At 48.1% G+C, this 17,989-nt stretch overlaps 6 protein-coding genes across 6 annotated transcripts; 4 read left to right on the top strand and 2 right to left on the bottom strand.

Moving 5' to 3' along the window:
- Window positions 1-77: 77 nt before the first annotated feature.
- F9C07_2285954 (uncharacterized protein) lies at window positions 78-4,539 on the bottom strand. The gene is made up of 4 exons (XM_041294145.2): window positions 4,240-4,539; window positions 1,368-4,156; window positions 361-1,314; window positions 78-269 (listed from the first exon to the last, which is right to left on the bottom strand). The coding sequence occupies exons 1-2, from the start codon at window positions 4,253-4,255 to the stop codon at window positions 1,587-1,589; spliced, it is 2,586 nt and encodes an 861-aa protein (XP_041149468.1). The 5' UTR covers window positions 4,256-4,539; the 3' UTR covers window positions 78-269; window positions 361-1,314; window positions 1,368-1,586.
- Window positions 164-1,022, top strand: F9C07_8198 (uncharacterized protein; the record flags this gene model as incomplete). The annotated part of the gene is made up of 2 exons (XM_041294157.1): window positions 164-269; window positions 361-1,022. The coding sequence occupies 2 exons, from the start codon at window positions 164-166 to the stop codon at window positions 1,020-1,022; spliced, it is 768 nt and encodes a 255-aa protein (XP_041149469.1).
- A 3,179-nt stretch (window positions 4,540-7,718) lies between the features above and the next one.
- F9C07_8200 (histidine-rich protein) lies at window positions 7,719-8,449 on the top strand (the record flags this gene model as incomplete). The annotated part of the gene is made up of 2 exons (XM_071511740.1): window positions 7,719-8,023; window positions 8,074-8,449. The coding sequence occupies 2 exons, from the start codon at window positions 7,719-7,721 to the stop codon at window positions 8,447-8,449; spliced, it is 681 nt and encodes a 226-aa protein (XP_071367708.1).
- A 740-nt stretch (window positions 8,450-9,189) lies between these two features.
- Window positions 9,190-11,483, top strand: F9C07_2285956 (PQ loop repeat-domain-containing protein). Its single transcript, XM_041286932.2, has one exon. The coding sequence runs from the start codon at window positions 9,697-9,699 to the stop codon at window positions 10,975-10,977; it is 1,281 nt and encodes a 426-aa protein (XP_041149466.1). The 5' UTR covers window positions 9,190-9,696; the 3' UTR covers window positions 10,978-11,483.
- Window positions 11,484-12,133: 650 nt separating this feature from the next.
- On the bottom strand, window positions 12,134-14,155 carry F9C07_8202 (putative serine palmitoyltransferase 2; the record flags this gene model as incomplete). Its single annotated transcript, XM_041286928.1, has 1 exon — window positions 12,134-14,155. The coding sequence occupies one exon, from the start codon at window positions 14,153-14,155 to the stop codon at window positions 12,134-12,136; it is 2,022 nt and encodes a 673-aa protein (XP_041149465.1).
- A 1,644-nt stretch (window positions 14,156-15,799) lies between these two features.
- Window positions 15,800-17,969, top strand: F9C07_8203 (acetoacetyl-CoA synthase; the record flags this gene model as incomplete). The annotated part of the gene is made up of 2 exons (XM_041294155.1): window positions 15,800-16,021; window positions 16,119-17,969. 2 exons carry the CDS (start codon window positions 15,800-15,802, stop codon window positions 17,967-17,969), a joined length of 2,073 nt encoding a protein of 690 aa, XP_041149464.1.
- Between the last annotated feature and the right edge of the window lie 20 nt (window positions 17,970-17,989).

The raw sequence follows: 17,989 nt of genomic DNA on the forward strand, positions 1-17,989 counted from the left end.
GCCCAACACAGTATAGACCCCAACCCCTACGAATATAAAAGATGGCCTGGATCCAAGAATATAGGTTTCAATTCATCATTCACAATCACGACTCCAAGATTTACAGTTACTTCTTCCATTTGCATCTTCAATTTTCCTATTCACCATCATCACTATCATCATCATGGCTGCGAGCAACCTTCATACTGTTGCTTTCTTTGGCGCCACTGGCGGATGTAATTTGGCTTGTTTGGTTCATGCCTTGGAGGCTGGTATTAGTTGTTCTGCTTGTATGTATTTGGTTCATTTCTTTCTGTCTACCTACTATGTCCCTTTTTACGGTACATATTGGTGTTCAATTGTGATGCTAACGATATCTAGTGGTTCGTGATCCGGCCAAGCTCCAGAATCTACTGCGCCAACGGGGTATTTCCGATTCAGTCACCGCAGAAAAGCTCTGTATCGTGAAAGGCAACGTCACAGACCTTGACGCAGTGAAACAGACACTCATGTACAATGGCCGACCTGTCGACATAATCATCTCCGGCGTCGGCGGTAAGCCCGTTTTCACGAACCCGTTGAGACCCAGACTCGACAACCCGACTATCTGCCAGGACGCCGTTAGAACCATACTTGCGGCATCCCGAGCGCTTGGTGCGAAGCCGGTGCTCATCGCTATCAGCTCGGTGGGATTGACTACCAAGAAGCGAGACTGGCCGATTGCCCTGGCGCCATTGAACTACTGGCTGCTGAGGGAACCACATGCGGACAAGAAAGTCATGGAGGAGACTATTTTTGAAGAAATGAGCAAGCCCGATGAGGATAGGGCTATTCGGGATTATACCCTTGTTCGTCCTAGTTGGTTCACGAATGGTGAGGGAGTCGGGCTGGGTAAGATTAGGGCTGGGACGGAGATGAACCCGGCGGTTGGGTATACTATTTGTCGCAATGATGTTGGTCTTTGGATTTTTGAGAACTTTCTTCGTCGGCCGTTGCAGCTGGATAACCCGTATCTGGGACGGCCGATAAGCATTACTGCTTAAGGAGGAATGAAGAGAGTGAGGTTTTGATGCGCATAGAGTGGAAGTTTGGCTGTCATCTTTGCGGTTATTTTTTTCGTCTCTTCCTTTCTGGTATTTTCCCTTCCTTTTCTCCATTTGCTCTGTTGGTGATAAATACCCTCTGTTTCTGTGTCCATGGTGTTCTTATATGGTGTCTTGTTAGTTTAGAGCTTCTTATCTCAGATTGATGTCTGTAGTAACAATCTAATGCTGATCAACTAAGTTTTATAAAGTCAAATGGTTTTTCACCAGCCATGTCCAGTCAGCACTCCATCTGTCGTTTAATCTCATTAGTCCGTCCGGTACAATTACAGGGTTTAAACCCACCGTATAGTGGCCGAATCCGTTTTCAACTCAATGCTTTATGACTGCCAAAAGCTAGTATATTTGAAGATAGACCTCACGCAAACGGCTGTTAGCCCCGTGTTTACTATAATGACCACCGGCATAAGACGACTTGACTGCCGGAAGCAGTTTGACATTTCTATAGCTGCGACACGCCTAATTTCATAATGAGGCCCGTGTTTGCAGCCATGAATGCCCACATCAATTGCCGTACAAGGTTCCCATGTTATCATCGGAGCTGCTGAGCAACTGTAACAGCAAATCATTGTCCAAAGGCTGCTCTGACAGCGTGAAATTGTCCATGTCACTACGTATAGGTTCTGTCATTTCATATGGCGAGTTGAGCTCGCTCGGCCGGTCAGTGGTATTGGCGAGACTCAAAGGCGAACCCCTGGGACCACGATACACCAAATCTAGACTTTCCCCATCGCCTGGAAGCAAGCGCATTGGATTCTGAATGTGGAGAAGATCTTGCTCTGACCCCATGCTCTGCTTGCTCTGCTGCAACCTGGTATAGTCCTGATACAACTGCTCACGGGTATCAGTAACTCCAGAAAGCCCAAGAAGCGTGCCGATGATGGGATCATCCACAAAGAATGGGTCCGTAATTCCCGAGACCGGCTGCCGGTCCACCAAGAGCGCATCGGGAACTATGTCTGACGATGACAAGTCCCCAAGTCGAGCAGTGGCAAAGGCGGGATCTAACAGCAAGCCCTCAATATGGGGTAAGTCAAGATTCAGAGCTATCGATGAGTCAGGGGTCCTGTGCTGGGCAGATGAAAGCACTTGTTCGGGCTCAGGTAGGATTTGAAGGTGTTGAAATGCCAATTTCGCCCATTTGAGCCGTTTCTTAACAGGCCGCATCACGGATCCACATCGTGACACCGCATCACTTTTACAGATTTGATGGAACTTATCAGCATAATCCGCCAACTGTTTTTTGAATGCTGCTTTTTCTTTTTGGTTGTCAATCGAACCGCGGCTGAGATGGTCGTAGATATGAACAAGGGCTCTGCTACATGTATCTAGCCCCAGGACAAGCATATTGATAAATTCCACCCCGTCGCCTCGCTGTACTGGCATTAGACCCTTTGACGGATCTAGGGAGCGGTACGAGAGGGCTAGAAGCGCTGACGCAGACTGGCAGAATGCATTTATGGCTGTAGACGACAGGCTCAACGACTCTTGGTCCGTTTTGTTCTGGGAGAATAACATGTGCGTGATTATAATATGATAGGCAGTCAACAGGTAAAGCTGCGAAGACAACATCGTGATTCGTCTCTCCACAGCTTGTACCGCCTGAAGGAGGACATCTCTAATCTTCACCGACAACGTGGGGAAATCAGCACAAGACTGAAGGAGATCGTATAATTGATGGATATGCTGTTCCTGCCATGAGGCGTTTGGGACTTTCTTGGCAGGCATATCGAAATACAGAATGTAGATGTGAGATACAGTGCTGGCAATATGGCTGAGAGGCCATAGACGTCGTAAGGCTTGTATCTGTGCCGAAAGCGTAGAGATGTTGTCTGATGCCTGGTCCAAGCGGATCAGGGCTGAGGTGGTCTCATCTAAACAGGGAAATTCAGGGATCTCATCGGGGCCGAAGAGCGCAAGCGCCTGGTCAAACTGCATAAAGGCCCAGGTGGTGGTGGTCAAACATAACCAGTGAATATTTTGCAGGACCTCTTTCTTGACCAGGTCAATCTCAACACCATTCAATTTCACTCTCTTTATGTCGGTATTCTTCCCTGTTTTGGCTAAACGTGAGGCCATATAGCAAGTATAACCCACAATGCAGGTTGCTCGGCGGGCATGGCCCAAGCACAGCTCCCTCCATGCTATGAGAAACAGAGTTTGTGCTGTGGAAAGTGCTTCTGAGTCGCCAAGTGGTAGCTGGCGTTGTTTGATTTGAGTGGTGGCAAACTCGAACAACTTCTGGGATTCATCGCTTATAGCCCCATGCTGCTCGCTAGTACCACCTAAAACATGGTAAGCATCGGCCAGAATTATTGCCAATAGGGCTTCATCCACTGTTCCATCCTTAACGTCACTAGTAAGCAAGGTTTTTGATACGAGTGGCGATAGAGGATGCGCCGAAAACCACATGTCAACCAACTGCAAGATGCGATGCTTTCCCAGAGCTGTTAGAGGATTTTGATGCTGTGGAGGATCGAACATGGATGATGTAGTGTCAGCCACTAGACTAGCAATAAAGAAGTTTCGGTTCCCATTCTCTGGCTGTCCACATCTCAAAGAGCCAACGCGCAGCAGTAGCAGTTCCAGCATCTCTTGGGCAATGGAGGATAGTAGCCCATCATAGTTGACCTGATGCTGTGTAGGATGGCTGGATGGCGTCGAAGTGTACGGCCGCCGGTGGCGCTGGAAAGAGGTTATAGACAACTGAAGAAGATTGGATTCCGATCCAGTCTTGCTGATAAAATAATCATCAAACATCTGTTCTAGTTCGTTGCCCAGTGTGCGAACCTTCTTGAGGGCCACTGACGCGGACAACGGTGATTCGTCACTCAAAGCACTGGCTATTGTGGTATTAGTCAATAAAATGGACTGCTTCCTGTCGCGCTTGCTGATACCCGGGTTAAGCGTGCACTTGTCCTCCGTTCTTTTGCGCTTTGGTCGGCCCTTGCGGGCTTCGGGGCCGTAGACGCAGTTGATATTACGGTCTCGGCAAGCGTTGCAGATACGTCCACCAGAACATCGAATCTTTCGGCCCCGACAAAAGATACAGCTCTGTCGCAGGCCGGATGTTCCTGAATGAGCGTGTCAGTTGAGAAACTCTTCATGCCGTCGGAAGCTACAACAAAGAATGAGCGGAATCAAGGCGTATCCTTACTAGTCTGCGTCTCCATATTGACGGCGTCTTTGAAATGTGTTGTCGCTTGGTCACTTCCGGCGAAGTATGAGTATAGTGGCGTTGGACGCTCACCGTCAGATTTTCAAGCTTGCATGACTAGTAATCAATAATAATAATCCATATTATACAATTGGCCGTATTCCTTAGAGCACTAGTCTATTAGCTAGGGGACAGATAGAAGGAAGATGAAGAAAGTTAGATCAGATGAATCTGATAGTCAGCCTGATGGCATTTGGTCGTAACGTGATTTATCTCCGAAGCCGAACTCGGCTAGTCACTTCCTTTGGTGCCAACACAGCAATTCTCCATCATCACAATAAGATACGATAATTATACAAATTATCTAAGACGAATGATGAACTTCGGACCTCATATTCTACCCTCTGTTCCTTCGTCTATCGATTGTTATTATTCAGAAATGTCTTCAATGTGACCTACGGGAAACCTGGAAGTTGTATTTGAGATTCAGCTGGACCAAGCATGCATTTCATTCACCTTCGTTATGTTACAGAACCTTTACTAGTTAGGGCCAATAATAAACTTACTGAGGCCCAGGAACTTAGTTCTTTCGTCGGCGACCGGCACATTATATCTGCTAAGAGGACCATGAGCTTCGCCAAGGACATGAATCCGGTGTAGAGCGGATTTGCACGCCTCATGGTCTGAGATGCCTGCAAATACTTGTGACCTTCTCAAGATTAAACCCTAAATGTGACTACATTACATTCACAGTGACGACAAAGCGAAGGGCGAATTCAAAAGAGGCATGAGGGTCTGTGATGTATACGTCAAAGACAGTGTGGTATTTTTATAGCATAAGAGCTATGTTGGGAATTTCATTCGCCGGATCTTATCACAACCAAATATTATTCCCCCAGGGATCCTATCTCGACCCAAACTAACGCCTCTTCTGACAGTCTTGTGGGCATCAATAGAAATCAGGTTCTTTATATCGATCGGCTGAGCTTGGTCTTCATCTGACAGAACGAAGGCACTACCCTGTTTCAAATATCCCTTAGCATGATCAGAATCAATGGGACACACAAATGAGGGGAATTGCCTTGTGCATTATCTTGTTTACAGTGGGCCGGCTCACTGCCACACCACAGATACTTGCTTCCCGACAAACAACCACTGCCATAAGCATCATAACAATCTTTGGGAATGTATCCCTTCTGAAGCAATGTGTTCACACTATCATATTTCGTATATCGGTTCAACCAATAGCCATTGCTACTCTCGTGCTGGCAGATCTGACCGTTATCTCCAATTTGGCAGAAAGGGGCGGTTCCCCTCCAGTGACAGCGTCCAGAGCCATCACCATTGTCACAATTGGTCTTTCCAAGAACCCAATCAGAAAGAGAGAGGTTATAGGGAGAATTTTAAAGGCATGCATTTTTGAGAACTGAAGAATGGCTGTGGGTAGTATAAAGTAGTAATAGAGAAATAGCACAGTTGCATGGAGTTGGGAGCTTGCGATGACAGTTAAGAATCCTAGGTAGGGTATGAAGGGGTATTTATAGCTGAAAAGACAGCCTGAAAGGCTTCCCAATATGACTATGTAGCGTCAGTCTGAATCATCATAAGTCTGGCTGGATTCTGTTCTCCCTTGTGTGGAAGATGTGTGATGATCTACGGAGTACACGATTGAAAATCAACTTAGCGAAGCATACGGAACTTTGGGTACGTACTTTCGACAGCTATTAGACTCTCCCGGTAGACAGTACAAGCCCACTGATTCTCTCTTCTGCCATGATACGACAATTCCCATTGTAGATCCCCTCTTGGGTAGTTCATCAGGTACTCACCGGATCGTCTGTGCCACCTAGATCCCTCGGGCTGAATGTCCGTCACTACACTTATACCCACATACAAACACAATGAGTAACTCATGCACTAATTTAATTCTACTCATATCCCTCTACTCGAATATCGCCATTTATACCAACAAGTAAGTATAAGTGCACTTGCGTTGCGTCGCTTTATCAGTCTGACAGAAGGCGGGCATATAACAGTCATACAATGATCACCATGAAGATCGTCAATGGTAGCTTCATTTAGGTGGAGGAAAAGCGTGTACCCCTCACCTTCTAATCTAAGCTTTGATAGTTTTCAGCTCCACTTCAGCAGTGCCGCAACGATCTCTGGTAGACTTTCCATCTATACCCTGGGCACTTTTCTCTATACCTCAGCGTGATTGGCCTTATGCAGTCATAATCACAATACATGCAAACTGGCAGCTCCATGATCTACTTGTAGTTGCCTAATATAATCAGCCTCACTCGTTCGCAAAAAGACATGCCATCCACTTCCTCCGGCGTACTTTCCGTTGCCCACCAAAGAGCGTTGGACACTCCTCGGTCCTCATTCGTACCCATCAGATCCGTCTCGTACCTCGAAAGCACCAAGGATACCTTCTACATGAACTAGAGACGTCACTCTGAAAATTCTGGCTTTTAACCACCTTTCCACGGTTCAGGAGCTGATAAATGACATCCACGTAGTCGTCTTCGATGTCTTTTGCACATCTTGGTATCCGCGCGGTCGCGTTGATGTCCACGCCGTGCTGTGATTATGACTCGACGATCTCAGCGTATCATACCGTCTTGCCCCGCGAGTTGAGAACTCTACCGTGAGCGAAGTAGAAGGTAAACGAAATTCAACACCACCGCAAGATCTAGGCAGAAGCACGAGGGGTATCATACTGACAGATGTACTACTAATAGTAGAAGGGTTTCTTCTGCGCTATAGGCAACTGTCCTTGTAAATTCCCTTGGGAATACTTCGCCTTGCATGCAAGAACCAGTGCTAGTCGATATTAGATCTACTTATCTTTGGATTAATTTCTTTGTACAAGTTAAATGGGACAAATCTAGAGAGAGAAAAAACTTCACGTATCAACAATTGTGTCTATGTACAACTGCTCCTGTGTCGAAGAGTAGATATAAATATATGCTATTCTATACTATTTAGCAAACATTTAGCGTCTAGGCCTGGCTTCGTGCAATGAATCTGTTCGTCATTTGTCTGACTTGGCAAAAAGCCCATCACTTGCTCGGTTGCTGCAGGAAAATTAGAACACGCCCGAGCACACGAGTCCAGAATCGGAAGGTCATGCAGAAACATGGACCTGCACTTCTTTTTCTTTTTCCCCCTTCTTCTTTGTCCTCATGCACGGTTGCTTCATCTGATTTTCAAGAAGTTCTGAAGAAGAGCTCTATGAAGTCTGGCAGACCGGGGTAGGGTCTGCAATGCTGTAAAGCTGCCACTTCATACCATCTTGGCGGAATGTCGTGCGAGAAGGTCAGCTGCGCTGCACGGTATGGTCATTAGGCAGTTGATCCATACTTCATGACTCCTTAAAATAAACAGTAACTAGTATTTATTGACTGACACCTCCCCCTCGAAGCCCTGTGTACAAGGTGGTACCTGGATTTACTTCCCACCCCGCCTTCAGGATGTCTGACCCTTATGCCCAACACCCACACTACGCTCCTCCTGGTCCTGGACCCGAGGCCAACTTTTATGCGCCCGCAGATAGCGTATACCAAAACCCACCGTACGATTATGAGCCCCAGAATCCGTATACGCAGCAATCTCCTCCAAACCAAAACTACCAATATGGCTCGCAGTATGACTTAGCGCAAACACCCAGGTCTTATCCCCCTCAAATGTCGGGCCCACAGCAAGACTACCTCAATCCGGCTTCTGCGGGAGGCTTTGAGCAGGAAAATAACCATCGAGGAAGTAACGCTGATTATTAGTACGCTGCAATTTATAGCATTTCGATGAGTTCACACTAAAAGATTCCAGCAACGCGCCCACCGACGAACAAGATCGGCACCATCCTCCAGACTCTCGTCCCCAAGAAGCCGACAACACTTCCGACAATGAGGGAACTGAGCGCAATCTTGCAGGGGCACTTGCTGGTGGCGCTGGTGGCTATGTTTTGGGACGCCAAAGTAACCATGGTCTTCTAGGGGCTGTGGGGGGTGCGATACTAGGGAACTTCGTCGGAGACAAGATGGAGGATAAACCAGATGATGAGGAGGATGGTCATCATCACCGTCACCACCACCATGGCCATCATCACCACCGTCACAAGCATCGTCACGGCCATCGCCATCATAGTCATCATAGTCATCATCGCAGTCATTCTCGGCACAGTAGCCATAGCGGTAGCTACTGATAGGGAACACTCTTAGATTGTTATTCTTAGATTGCTATATTGATGTTTGCTGCTCTTTCATCTTGGCGTACACTGTTATGGGGAAATTGTTGGAAGAGGATAAAGATTCGGAATGTTTTATAACGCTTAACGACTTGATGACAGCAATGCTGAGTATGCCTCTATCTGTATGTTGGTAATTCGGATCATCGTACAATGGATTCTTCTGGCATTTGTCTGAAACAACGTGTGGTGAAACCGTTACTTTTCCCCTTATTCCCTTTTGTGGGTTTTATACGGCAGTTACCCAGGGAAGCATAAATTGACAGGTTTTGTATGACCTTTTTTAGTTCGTCAGCTCACGTAAAGATCGAAGTTTGCGAGAGAAATGAAGAGTCGATCGGATGGTTGTTTCTGGCTGATTCAAACATGACATTATTTACATGAAAGTAGAATAGATAACGGGCCAGAGCAACATCCTTCTGGATTTCTATCGCCCATTGCTTTTCATCCGAACCAGCCAGATGAGTAAATCATGAGGATAAACTTAGCGATATCATATCTTATCGTCGAAATAAATGTTTCACTTTTCCCCACAAAGTAAATCTTTCCACGAGTGTAATGTTCCCCGAATTATTCTGTCATATATAACCAGTGTGGGCTTAGTCAAAGTAATTCTGAAGTTCGAGAAGGAAATAAATGTATGTACGTATATTCTAGACTTCTTCTTGACATTGGGACCACGTCACGGAGAGTATCCCATGGTCACGGTTCCCCGCCATCGGGGAGCCCGTGATCAGTACGGAAGATCATCCGCCGCCGGAAACCGGAGCGGAGCAGGGTTTCCTGATCCAGTAGGAGCCAATCAAGGTTGGGAGATATGGAAGTCTTATCAGAGTCAGTCATTATCGCCGATCTTCAGCTCAGCCCTTGACTCGTGACCGAATCGGGGACGGAGTGTGACTCGTTCTGCATGCCATATCTGAATCAGGCCGACCCCCTACTCCTTCCTACTCCTGTCTTCTTTCCCTCTTCTTGTTTCCTCTTGTTCCATAATCCGTACTCTCCTTTCATTCCCCCTTTGTCCTTGCAGAACGAGTTTCACACCGCATAAACCGGCATTCCGTACCCCGTGGGATCCTCGCCTATTCATCTGAACGTCTCGCCGTGTTGTGACTTGCTCCTGCACACGTCAATACTAAATACTCCGTTTCGAGCAGCATAGACGGGTCTTCCAAATCTTTGGTGAAACTAAACAAACCGAGAATATGCCTCCTCCTTTAATACAGCACCTGACTCAAGCGCTGCCACAACATTGTGAGCCGTCTTCGCCCTTCTTCGCTACCATTTCCGCATATCTACACACGTGCATACCTACGCCGCTCGCTCTTATATCATCAGTGTTGGGTACCCTTAGCATTGTCTCATGGCTGTTTGCACAGCTCCCCCAGATATACAAGAATGTCCAGTTGCAGTCTACGTCGGGCTTGTCCATATTCTTTCTTGTGGAGTGGTGCTTGGGAGACACTAGCAACCTGATCGGTGCTCTACTCACTCGGCAAGCTACTTGGCAAGTCATCATTGCAAGCTACTATGTCCTGGTCGATGTTACACTCGTCTTCCAGTTTTTCTGGTACACACATATCAAAGGACGTCAGGGTGGCTACAGTAGCTTGTCTCACTCACATAATGAGGGCGGAACCGGGGGGGTGTTAGAAGGGGTATCCTTTTCCGAGAACAACTCAGTCAATCAGACACCTTCAGAAACCACAGCCGATTCGGACGCGAAGGATGTGAAAGGTCGCAAAGAACCTATATTCGGTTCTTATAACGGCCAGTCCCTGTCGTATTCCAATGAGAAGCTCAGCTCATCCCGTCGGTCAATGCTCAGAAAAAGCAGCGGACCCAGCCTGCCTATTGCCTCTACGCGCACAGTTCTATTAGCATCGATGCTCTGCGCGGTTGTGGCCAACGCAGCACCAACGGAGCCAGCCACCGAACCACACTCCCATTTCCTCAGTCTGGGGTTCCTCGGCACCCTTTTCTCGTGGATGTCAACATTCCTATACCTTTTCTCGCGGCCACCACAGCTATACAAGAACTACAAGCGCAAGAGCACCTCCGGTCTATCCCCGCTGCTCTTCATGGCCGCATTCAGCGGAAACTTCTTTTACTCCTCGTCCCTCCTCACAAACCCTAACGCCTGGTACGACTATCCCCCTTACGGCGGCGGCGGATGGGCCGACTCCGATGGCAACAACCGCGCCGAATGGCTAAGCCGGGCTATCCCCTTCTTCCTTGGGGCATTCGGCGTCCTCTTCTTCGACGGCTTCATGGGCGTGCAATTCCTTATGTACGGCACGCGAGACGACGAGTCCATTATTGAGATCGAAGATCCGAAGTGCGGACGTAGTCGCTGGATGCGAGTCCGCGGCTGGATGAGAGGCTGGATCCCCTCCGTATCCCCTACCCGGGATGCCCATCGCCGCACTCCCACAGAAAGCCAGGCGCTTTTAGAAGAAGACTGTGATAGATACGGTACAGTTTAAATGATTAACTAGACTCAGTGTCGTGTGATCATCTAGAACTTCCTGTTTTTTGTTTCTTACACTTGCTTACCCTTCTCGACCCTGCGTTAAGCAGATACGATTTCTTTTTATGACTTCATGACGATCTTTTTGGCCTGAGGGTTTTTTGCTGTCTGCCGTCGTTGAATATTCTCGGGGTTCAATAGGTTCATTCTCCATCGTTCGGCGCCTTCGCTTTATTTGTTCTTTTATATATCACTGGACGTTATTGGATTCAAGGCTGGGCTGGGCTGGGCTTAAGGCTGAGGTTGGAGATACCTCTAGGTGGTTATCATAGCAACAGAAGATGGCATAAGGTCACAAACCATCATTCAGTCGGCGTACCGGATTCATTATATTTTCTGGCCTCCAGGATTCACTGCGAGGTGTTTGGTTACGGATAGATATTTGCATACGGGGTGCATATTTAGCATATACATAGGGCACTCGAATACTCTTTGACTTGTTGATTTGGATAGTAACGTACATGATCTCATCACATTAAATTGCTAGCTATATATATGAAAGTACAAATGGGTCCAATAAAAATGTATTAACAATCATCTAAGTATAAACGTTCATATATGCCAACGAAGCGATCCGTTGCGCCCCCACTGCTCATCAAACTCATTAGGGTACAAGTGTGTGGCCCCGTGCTTTTCAACAATAACAAGCTTGGTCTTGTCCCATCCTCCAGCACTTGGTGGGGGGAGTGAACCAGCGGATGTCTTTAGGGAGACAGCGAAAGGAGGGGGCCAGAAGGAAAGAGAAATTGGAAAAGAAGCTAGTAGAGGTACAAGGCCCAGTAAACCCCTCCGTCACACAGTTACGGAGTAGCGAACAGATGTGTTTGTGGAAGTTCGCTGGCCGGTAGTCAATTTTTCAAACAGCGTATCCATGGCTTGGACAGGAATCCGTGACTTTCTGAGGCTTGTGGGCCATTCCACGCCATGCATATGGAGGGGGAAACGTGGTAAGAATGCAGAGACAACCCAGGGGCGGCTGCTTAATGATACACAACAAGCGTGAAGTAGTAATGGTTCGATCAGCCTGCGACGCGGCATGACCAGCATCAACCGAGTCTGTAGGCCAACCCCTTAAACGAATATGTAACAATACCGAATGCAATCATGACGAACTAATACAACGGACCTTTGGCGTCCTGGACACCGCGCCTGATAACGTCCTCGATACGCCACCGCGGGGGAGCAACGGGGTCTCGCTTCCGGTGCCATTCCTTCTCCATCTCTGGAGGAGGGGTCACGTCCTCATTCGAGGGGAGGGCTCCGCCGGCAACACCAGTCGAGAATTTGAGTTGTAAGACATTGCCAATCTCATCACAAGCGGTCAATACCCGATCGAGGTCTTCCTTAGTATGCGCGGCAGAGACGCAGAAACGAGCACGGGAGGAGACCAAGGGTGTAGCAGGATAACCGACAACGACAACAGAAATCTTTCGCTTGAGCATTTCATGGGAGAAGGCTGGCATCTTAGCAGGGTTGAACAGCAGCACTGGGATAATTGGGGAATCGTCGTGGCCGTACACTATAAAGCCAAGACGTTTCAGGCCCAGACGAAGGTATCGGGAGTTAAAGGCCAAACGCTGCAGTCGCTCTTCACCTTGACCCGGAACGATTTCGCCGCTGATGATACGAAGAGCAGACGAGATTTGGGACAAGATAGCCGGGGCTGGCGATTCTCCGTAGATGACTCCAGAATTCGCTGCACGAAGCTGATCGATCATGTTCTTGTCGGCAGCGATATACCCTCCATTAGCACCAAAGGACTTTGTGAGGGTTCCCATGAGAATATCCACTTCGTTTGTATCAATGCCGAAATAGTCACAAACACCTCTGCCTTTCGGTCCAATAGCACCAATTGAGTGGGCTTCATCAACAAAAAGATGGAACTTGTAACGTCGTTTCAAAGAAATCAGGCCCGGGAGGTTGCACATCGATCCTTCCATAGAATAAAGGCCTTCCACAACGACCAATATCTTCTTCCAGGGGCGATGAGTACGGGGCTGACCTTGACTGATAGCCTCCCGGAGCTTATTCTCCAGGTCCTTCATATCGTTGTGCTTGAACATACCGATAGATGCCCCAGAAAGACGTGCACCGAAGCGGATTGATGCGTGGTTCAGCTCATCAGAAATGATAAGATCGCCTTTACCGACCAGAGCGGGAAAGATATTTGCATTAGTGCCAAAACCCATAGAGAAGACCATTGACGCTTCCTTGCCCACGAACTTAGCGACAAGATCCTCTACTTCCATGTGAAGATCCTGTGTGCCAACCTCCGCTCGGGTGCTAGGAGCGGTGATGCCATATTTCCTAATCGACTCCTCGGCGAGGTCTGCACATGGGCCTTCGGACTGCGCAAAACCAAGGTAGTTGTACGAACTCAGGTTCAGTGTATCGGTGGTGGTTCCGGTGAAGTAAAAGTGCTTGTTGTGATCATCAGTCGCACGGTCGATCAGCGTGATGTATCTTCCGGGGACACCCGTCACCGGGCGCTCAAAACAATCATTGATACGCAGCTTAAGGCGACGGACGTAGAAATTGTCGAAGTCGCTGTTGAGGGCACCGTATCCATTCCGGGGTTTCAAGTGTCTGTAATTCTCTTCACGGAAGCGTTTCCCAAAAAAATCACGGACATGTCCAAATGCGATTAGGATTAGGTAACTAATATAGGTAGTAAGAAGGTAATAATAGGGAGGCTCATCCATTATCGGCTCGGGAAAGACACCGCCAGGATGTTGACTGGAATACCGGTGGCTGGGATGGCCAATGGTGCCAAACTGCGCGTTTGCCTTGGCCTGGCGACGAGCCTCCTCCGGCGAGGGGGGCTGAAAGAGCGTGGTCGGCGGTTCGTCCATATTGGGGTTTCCCGCGGTAGCAGTAGAGAGAGAAATGGTCGGTAAGGACAGTGAAGCCGAGCTGATCGAAGTAGGATGAGCGTTCCCACTGGCTCCTCTGGCGGCCACGTTCGCAGACTGAGAGTCGGATTTAGACTTAGGGGAGGTTGAGAATAGTTGGCTCAAGAGACTAGGTTTGGTTGTGGGCGCCTTGAAGGTGATACCGCCCTTTCCAGAGTTGGATGAGGTGGACTGCGAGTTGGAGGGGTTGTTGGCGGAAGAGTTGACGGATCGACGAGGCATTGCAAGGAAACCGCCAGTCGGAAACAATCAATTTCGCAGGAACACCGATGTGGTGTGAAGAGAAACTTCTACCGCGGTCCCGGAAGGAAGAGTGAAAACAGAAGCTACTTGAGGTAGAAGGTAATGTGACTCCTGACGCGAGTGCTCTGCTTGTTGACCGGTCCTCCTTCACTTTACAACGTCTCAGAAAGCACCAGGACAGCGACAACGATCTGAAGTATCCGAAGGAAAGCAGTCAGCCACAATCCAGACCAGTGTGCGAAACACTCGTGCAAATAGCCAACAGATGCGAGGGAGAAACGAAAAGAAGACCAAGACTCGAGGGCGGCATACACAGACAGGAGAGAGAAAATGAGGGTAAGATGCAAATGCAACTCCGAGCAAGCCGGAGTGATTGATGGTCCTGTAATTTCAGGTGGTAACGTAAGGCAAAGACCTTTTGCACGTGGAAACTGGAAGGGCACGGAGCCCAATCGCAAATTCAATCTCTTGTCCTAGTCCAGATTAATTGACGCTTATCGCGATGAAACAGTAAAGAGAGGAAGAAAGAGAGAGTAAGTAATTATGGAATTAGCTGAGAAGACTATCAACCATAATTAATCAGTCCCCGATGGATCCCAAGTGTTGGGAGGGAAAAATCAAAGGACTTTTTCAAGTGGATCTTCCAGACCGGACCCATAGTATCGTACGGTATGGTCCCATTACCCCTGTCGCCTTTGCATGGTTTTATGTACGGAGCACAAGGTAGTTCACCCAGGAAAATGAAGTTATGATACGGTAAGATACCGGCCCCTGAAGCAACCGTTTTTTTTTTTTTATTCCCTCAATTCTCTTCTAATCTACTAACTACTCCGTACGTGGTATGTAATCAAAAATCCCCCAGAAAGGGGCAACGCAAGGCGAATACGACCGAGCAGGTTTAACCCAACCAGAATAACATACAATTGCTGTGTGTTGATCTCATACTCCGTTTTTTGAGGCAGTGGTTATCGCTTTGATTACTTCGAATATATAAATCTGTACATCCAGTACATACATATACGTGCTCTGCCTTGGAACACACTGCCAGCAACCATATGCCATAATTTTGATGTGCATACGTATCCGTACTTGGGATAGTATTGACTAATAGAATGCAGTGATATTTGCCACAATGCACAAGGTCTAGGCTTCTATTGTGCTGAAGAAAATCGGGACGAGGAAATACTATAGTAGAGATCTATTTTGATCTGGTAATAGTACACAGTAATAAGCATCCATTGAATCGGAGTCGGTCGCCTTCTACTATCTAAGTAGGGTAAGGCGGGGGGTTCTTGTCTGTCTCTTCTCCGGAATCTCCCGCCCCCACGATCCCCCGATTAGGCCCTTGGCCATTGCCTAGACTTACCTATAGATTTGCTTTGCTCTGTACCAGTCATTAATCTTTAGCTACTAGGTCCGGAAGTCACTGATCAGCTCAATCGTACTCCGTGCCAAAGTTGGAGGGTCCAGATTTCAAATCGAACCATTTCTTAACACCGAGGTACAGTACTAATAGTGCTTGTCACCCGGCAAAAGGTGATTGATTTCTTCTCCGCAATTGAACAAGATTGATCGAAGGGGACATTATTCAGTAGGAATATACCTATCCTAATCGCTTTCGCCATGTCCTCAAATGGGGTTCCCACCGGTTCAAAAGAACTATGGCGGCATAGTTCTCCGCAAGACACGCAGATATATGACTTCATGATGAAGCTAAACGCAGAGCACAATCTGTCTTTGAAGAGCTACAATGACCTTTGGCGTTGGAGTATCTCGAAGCCTGCACTCTTCTGGGAGCGGATATGGCACTATACAGCGATAAAGTCTCATAAACCATATGACCGTGTAAGTATTTGCAGGTCTCGTGCCATGGCCCCTTGGCATCTCCCTGGTCGTGGTTACCTAACAGCAAAGTCTCTTCTTCTTCTAACAAGTATTACAGGTCCTAGAATCTGATGGAGATCTCTTCCCTAGACCCAACTTCTTCGAAGGTAGTAGACTGAACTTCGCCGAGAATCTTCTCTACCCAGCTAGCGCGCTCGATGAGAATGAGGTGGCGATAATCGCTGCTACGGAGTCGGAACGAGAGTATGTTTCATGGAAAGAGCTGCGCGAACGCGTTCGGCAATGTGCCAGCTCGCTAAAGGAAGCGGGCTTACAGTCCGGGGATCGTGTGGCAGGGTTTTTAGGGAACCATACCAATACCGTTGTCGCTATGCTGGCGACAAGTTCCATAGGAGCATTCTGGACTGGTGTCTCCCCGGACACGGGTGTGCACGCAGTGTTAGAGCGCCTGAAACAGATAGAACCGAAGATTCTATTCGCTGACAATGCTTCATTATATAATGGTAAAGTGCATGGGGCAGAGGCCAAAATTCGCCAAATTGTTCCAGGACTGCCAAATCTGGAGCTGCTTGTTGTATTCGAGACAATCAAGTCACATCAGATCAATCTTGAGGAGCTGTCACCAGCTCAGGGAAAGGTATCTACATATGAGTCTTTCCTCTCTGCCGCCAGCGACCCTTCGGCTCCTCTTGAATTTGCAAGCTTAGAGCCTGGTCACCCCGTCTATATATTATACTCTTCTGGTACGACAGGGGCACCTAAGCCTATTGTTCATGGATCGCTTGGAACATTGCTGCAGCATAAAAAGGAGCACATGCTCCATTGCGACATTCGCCCCGGAGACCGCTTGTTCTACTTTACTACTGTCACCTGGATGATGTGGCATTGGCTGGTCTCCGGACTTGCCAGTGGTGCCACCATTGTTTTGTACGATGGTTCCCCCTTTCGACCATTTGACTCTGAAGGCGGAAATGGAGAGATGGCCATGCCACGTCTAATCGATGAATTGAAGATAACCCACTTTGGAACATCAGCCAAGTACCTGTCTATCTTGGAGCAGGCTTCCCTGAATCCGCGAAAGCACCCCCACCGGCCGGTAACACTGCAAACTCTGAGAGCGATATTTAGCACTGGCTCTCCGCTGGCGCCCTCCACATTTGAATACGTCTACTCATCCTTTCACCCTGATATCATGCTGGGTTCAATCACTGGCGGAACAGATATTCTGTCCTTGTTTTGTTCCTGCTGCCCTATCTTGCCAGTGTACAAGGGTGAAATTCAATGTCGCAGCCTAGCCATGGCTGTTTCTGTATACGACTACGCAGGTAACGATATCAGCGCGTCTGGCGAGCCCGGCGATCTTGTCTGTACAAAACCTTTCCCTGCACAGCCGGTCATGTTCTGGCCACCTGGGGCTGTTGGTGAAGAGAAATACCGCAAGAGTTATTTTGATATTTTCGGACCATCAGTTTGGCATCATGGAGACTTCGTGCGCTTGGATCCTCAGACTGGAGGGGTGGTCATGCTAGGTCGGAGCGATGGCGTCCTGAAACCGGCCGGAGTTAGGTTCGGAAGTGCAGAAATCTACAATATACTGCTCAAACACTTCGCAGAAGAAGTGGAGGATTCCTTGTGCATCGGACGGAGGCGAGACGGAATTGATACAGATGAGACTGTTGTCCTCTTCGTGAAGTTGGCCTCGCAGGAAAAGACCATACCTCAGGAGCTGGCAGCACGTATTCAAGCAACTATCCGCAAGGAGCTCAGCCCTCGGCATGTCCCGGGCATAGTGGACGCTTGTCCGGAGATTCCGGTCACGTCCAATGGCAAGAAAGTCGAGAATGCCGTGAAACAGATTTTGTGCGGCCTGAATATCAAGATCGGCGCCAGTGTTGCGAATGCCTCTTGCCTTGACTGGTATAGAGCATGGGCTACGGCGAATTCGTAACAGACTCAGTTGAGATATAT

The sequence above is a fragment of the Aspergillus flavus genome, chromosome 6 (assembly GCF_009017415.1).
Source record: "Aspergillus flavus chromosome 6, complete sequence".
In the NCBI taxonomy this organism is placed as follows: Eukaryota; Fungi; Ascomycota; class Eurotiomycetes; order Eurotiales; family Aspergillaceae; genus Aspergillus; species Aspergillus flavus.

What these genes read in the sequence shown, in the direction of transcription:
- F9C07_2285956 (XM_041286932.2), top strand. Translation starts at nt 9,697, where the DNA reads ATGCCTCCTCCTTTAATACAGCACCTGACTCAAGCGCTGCCACAACAT.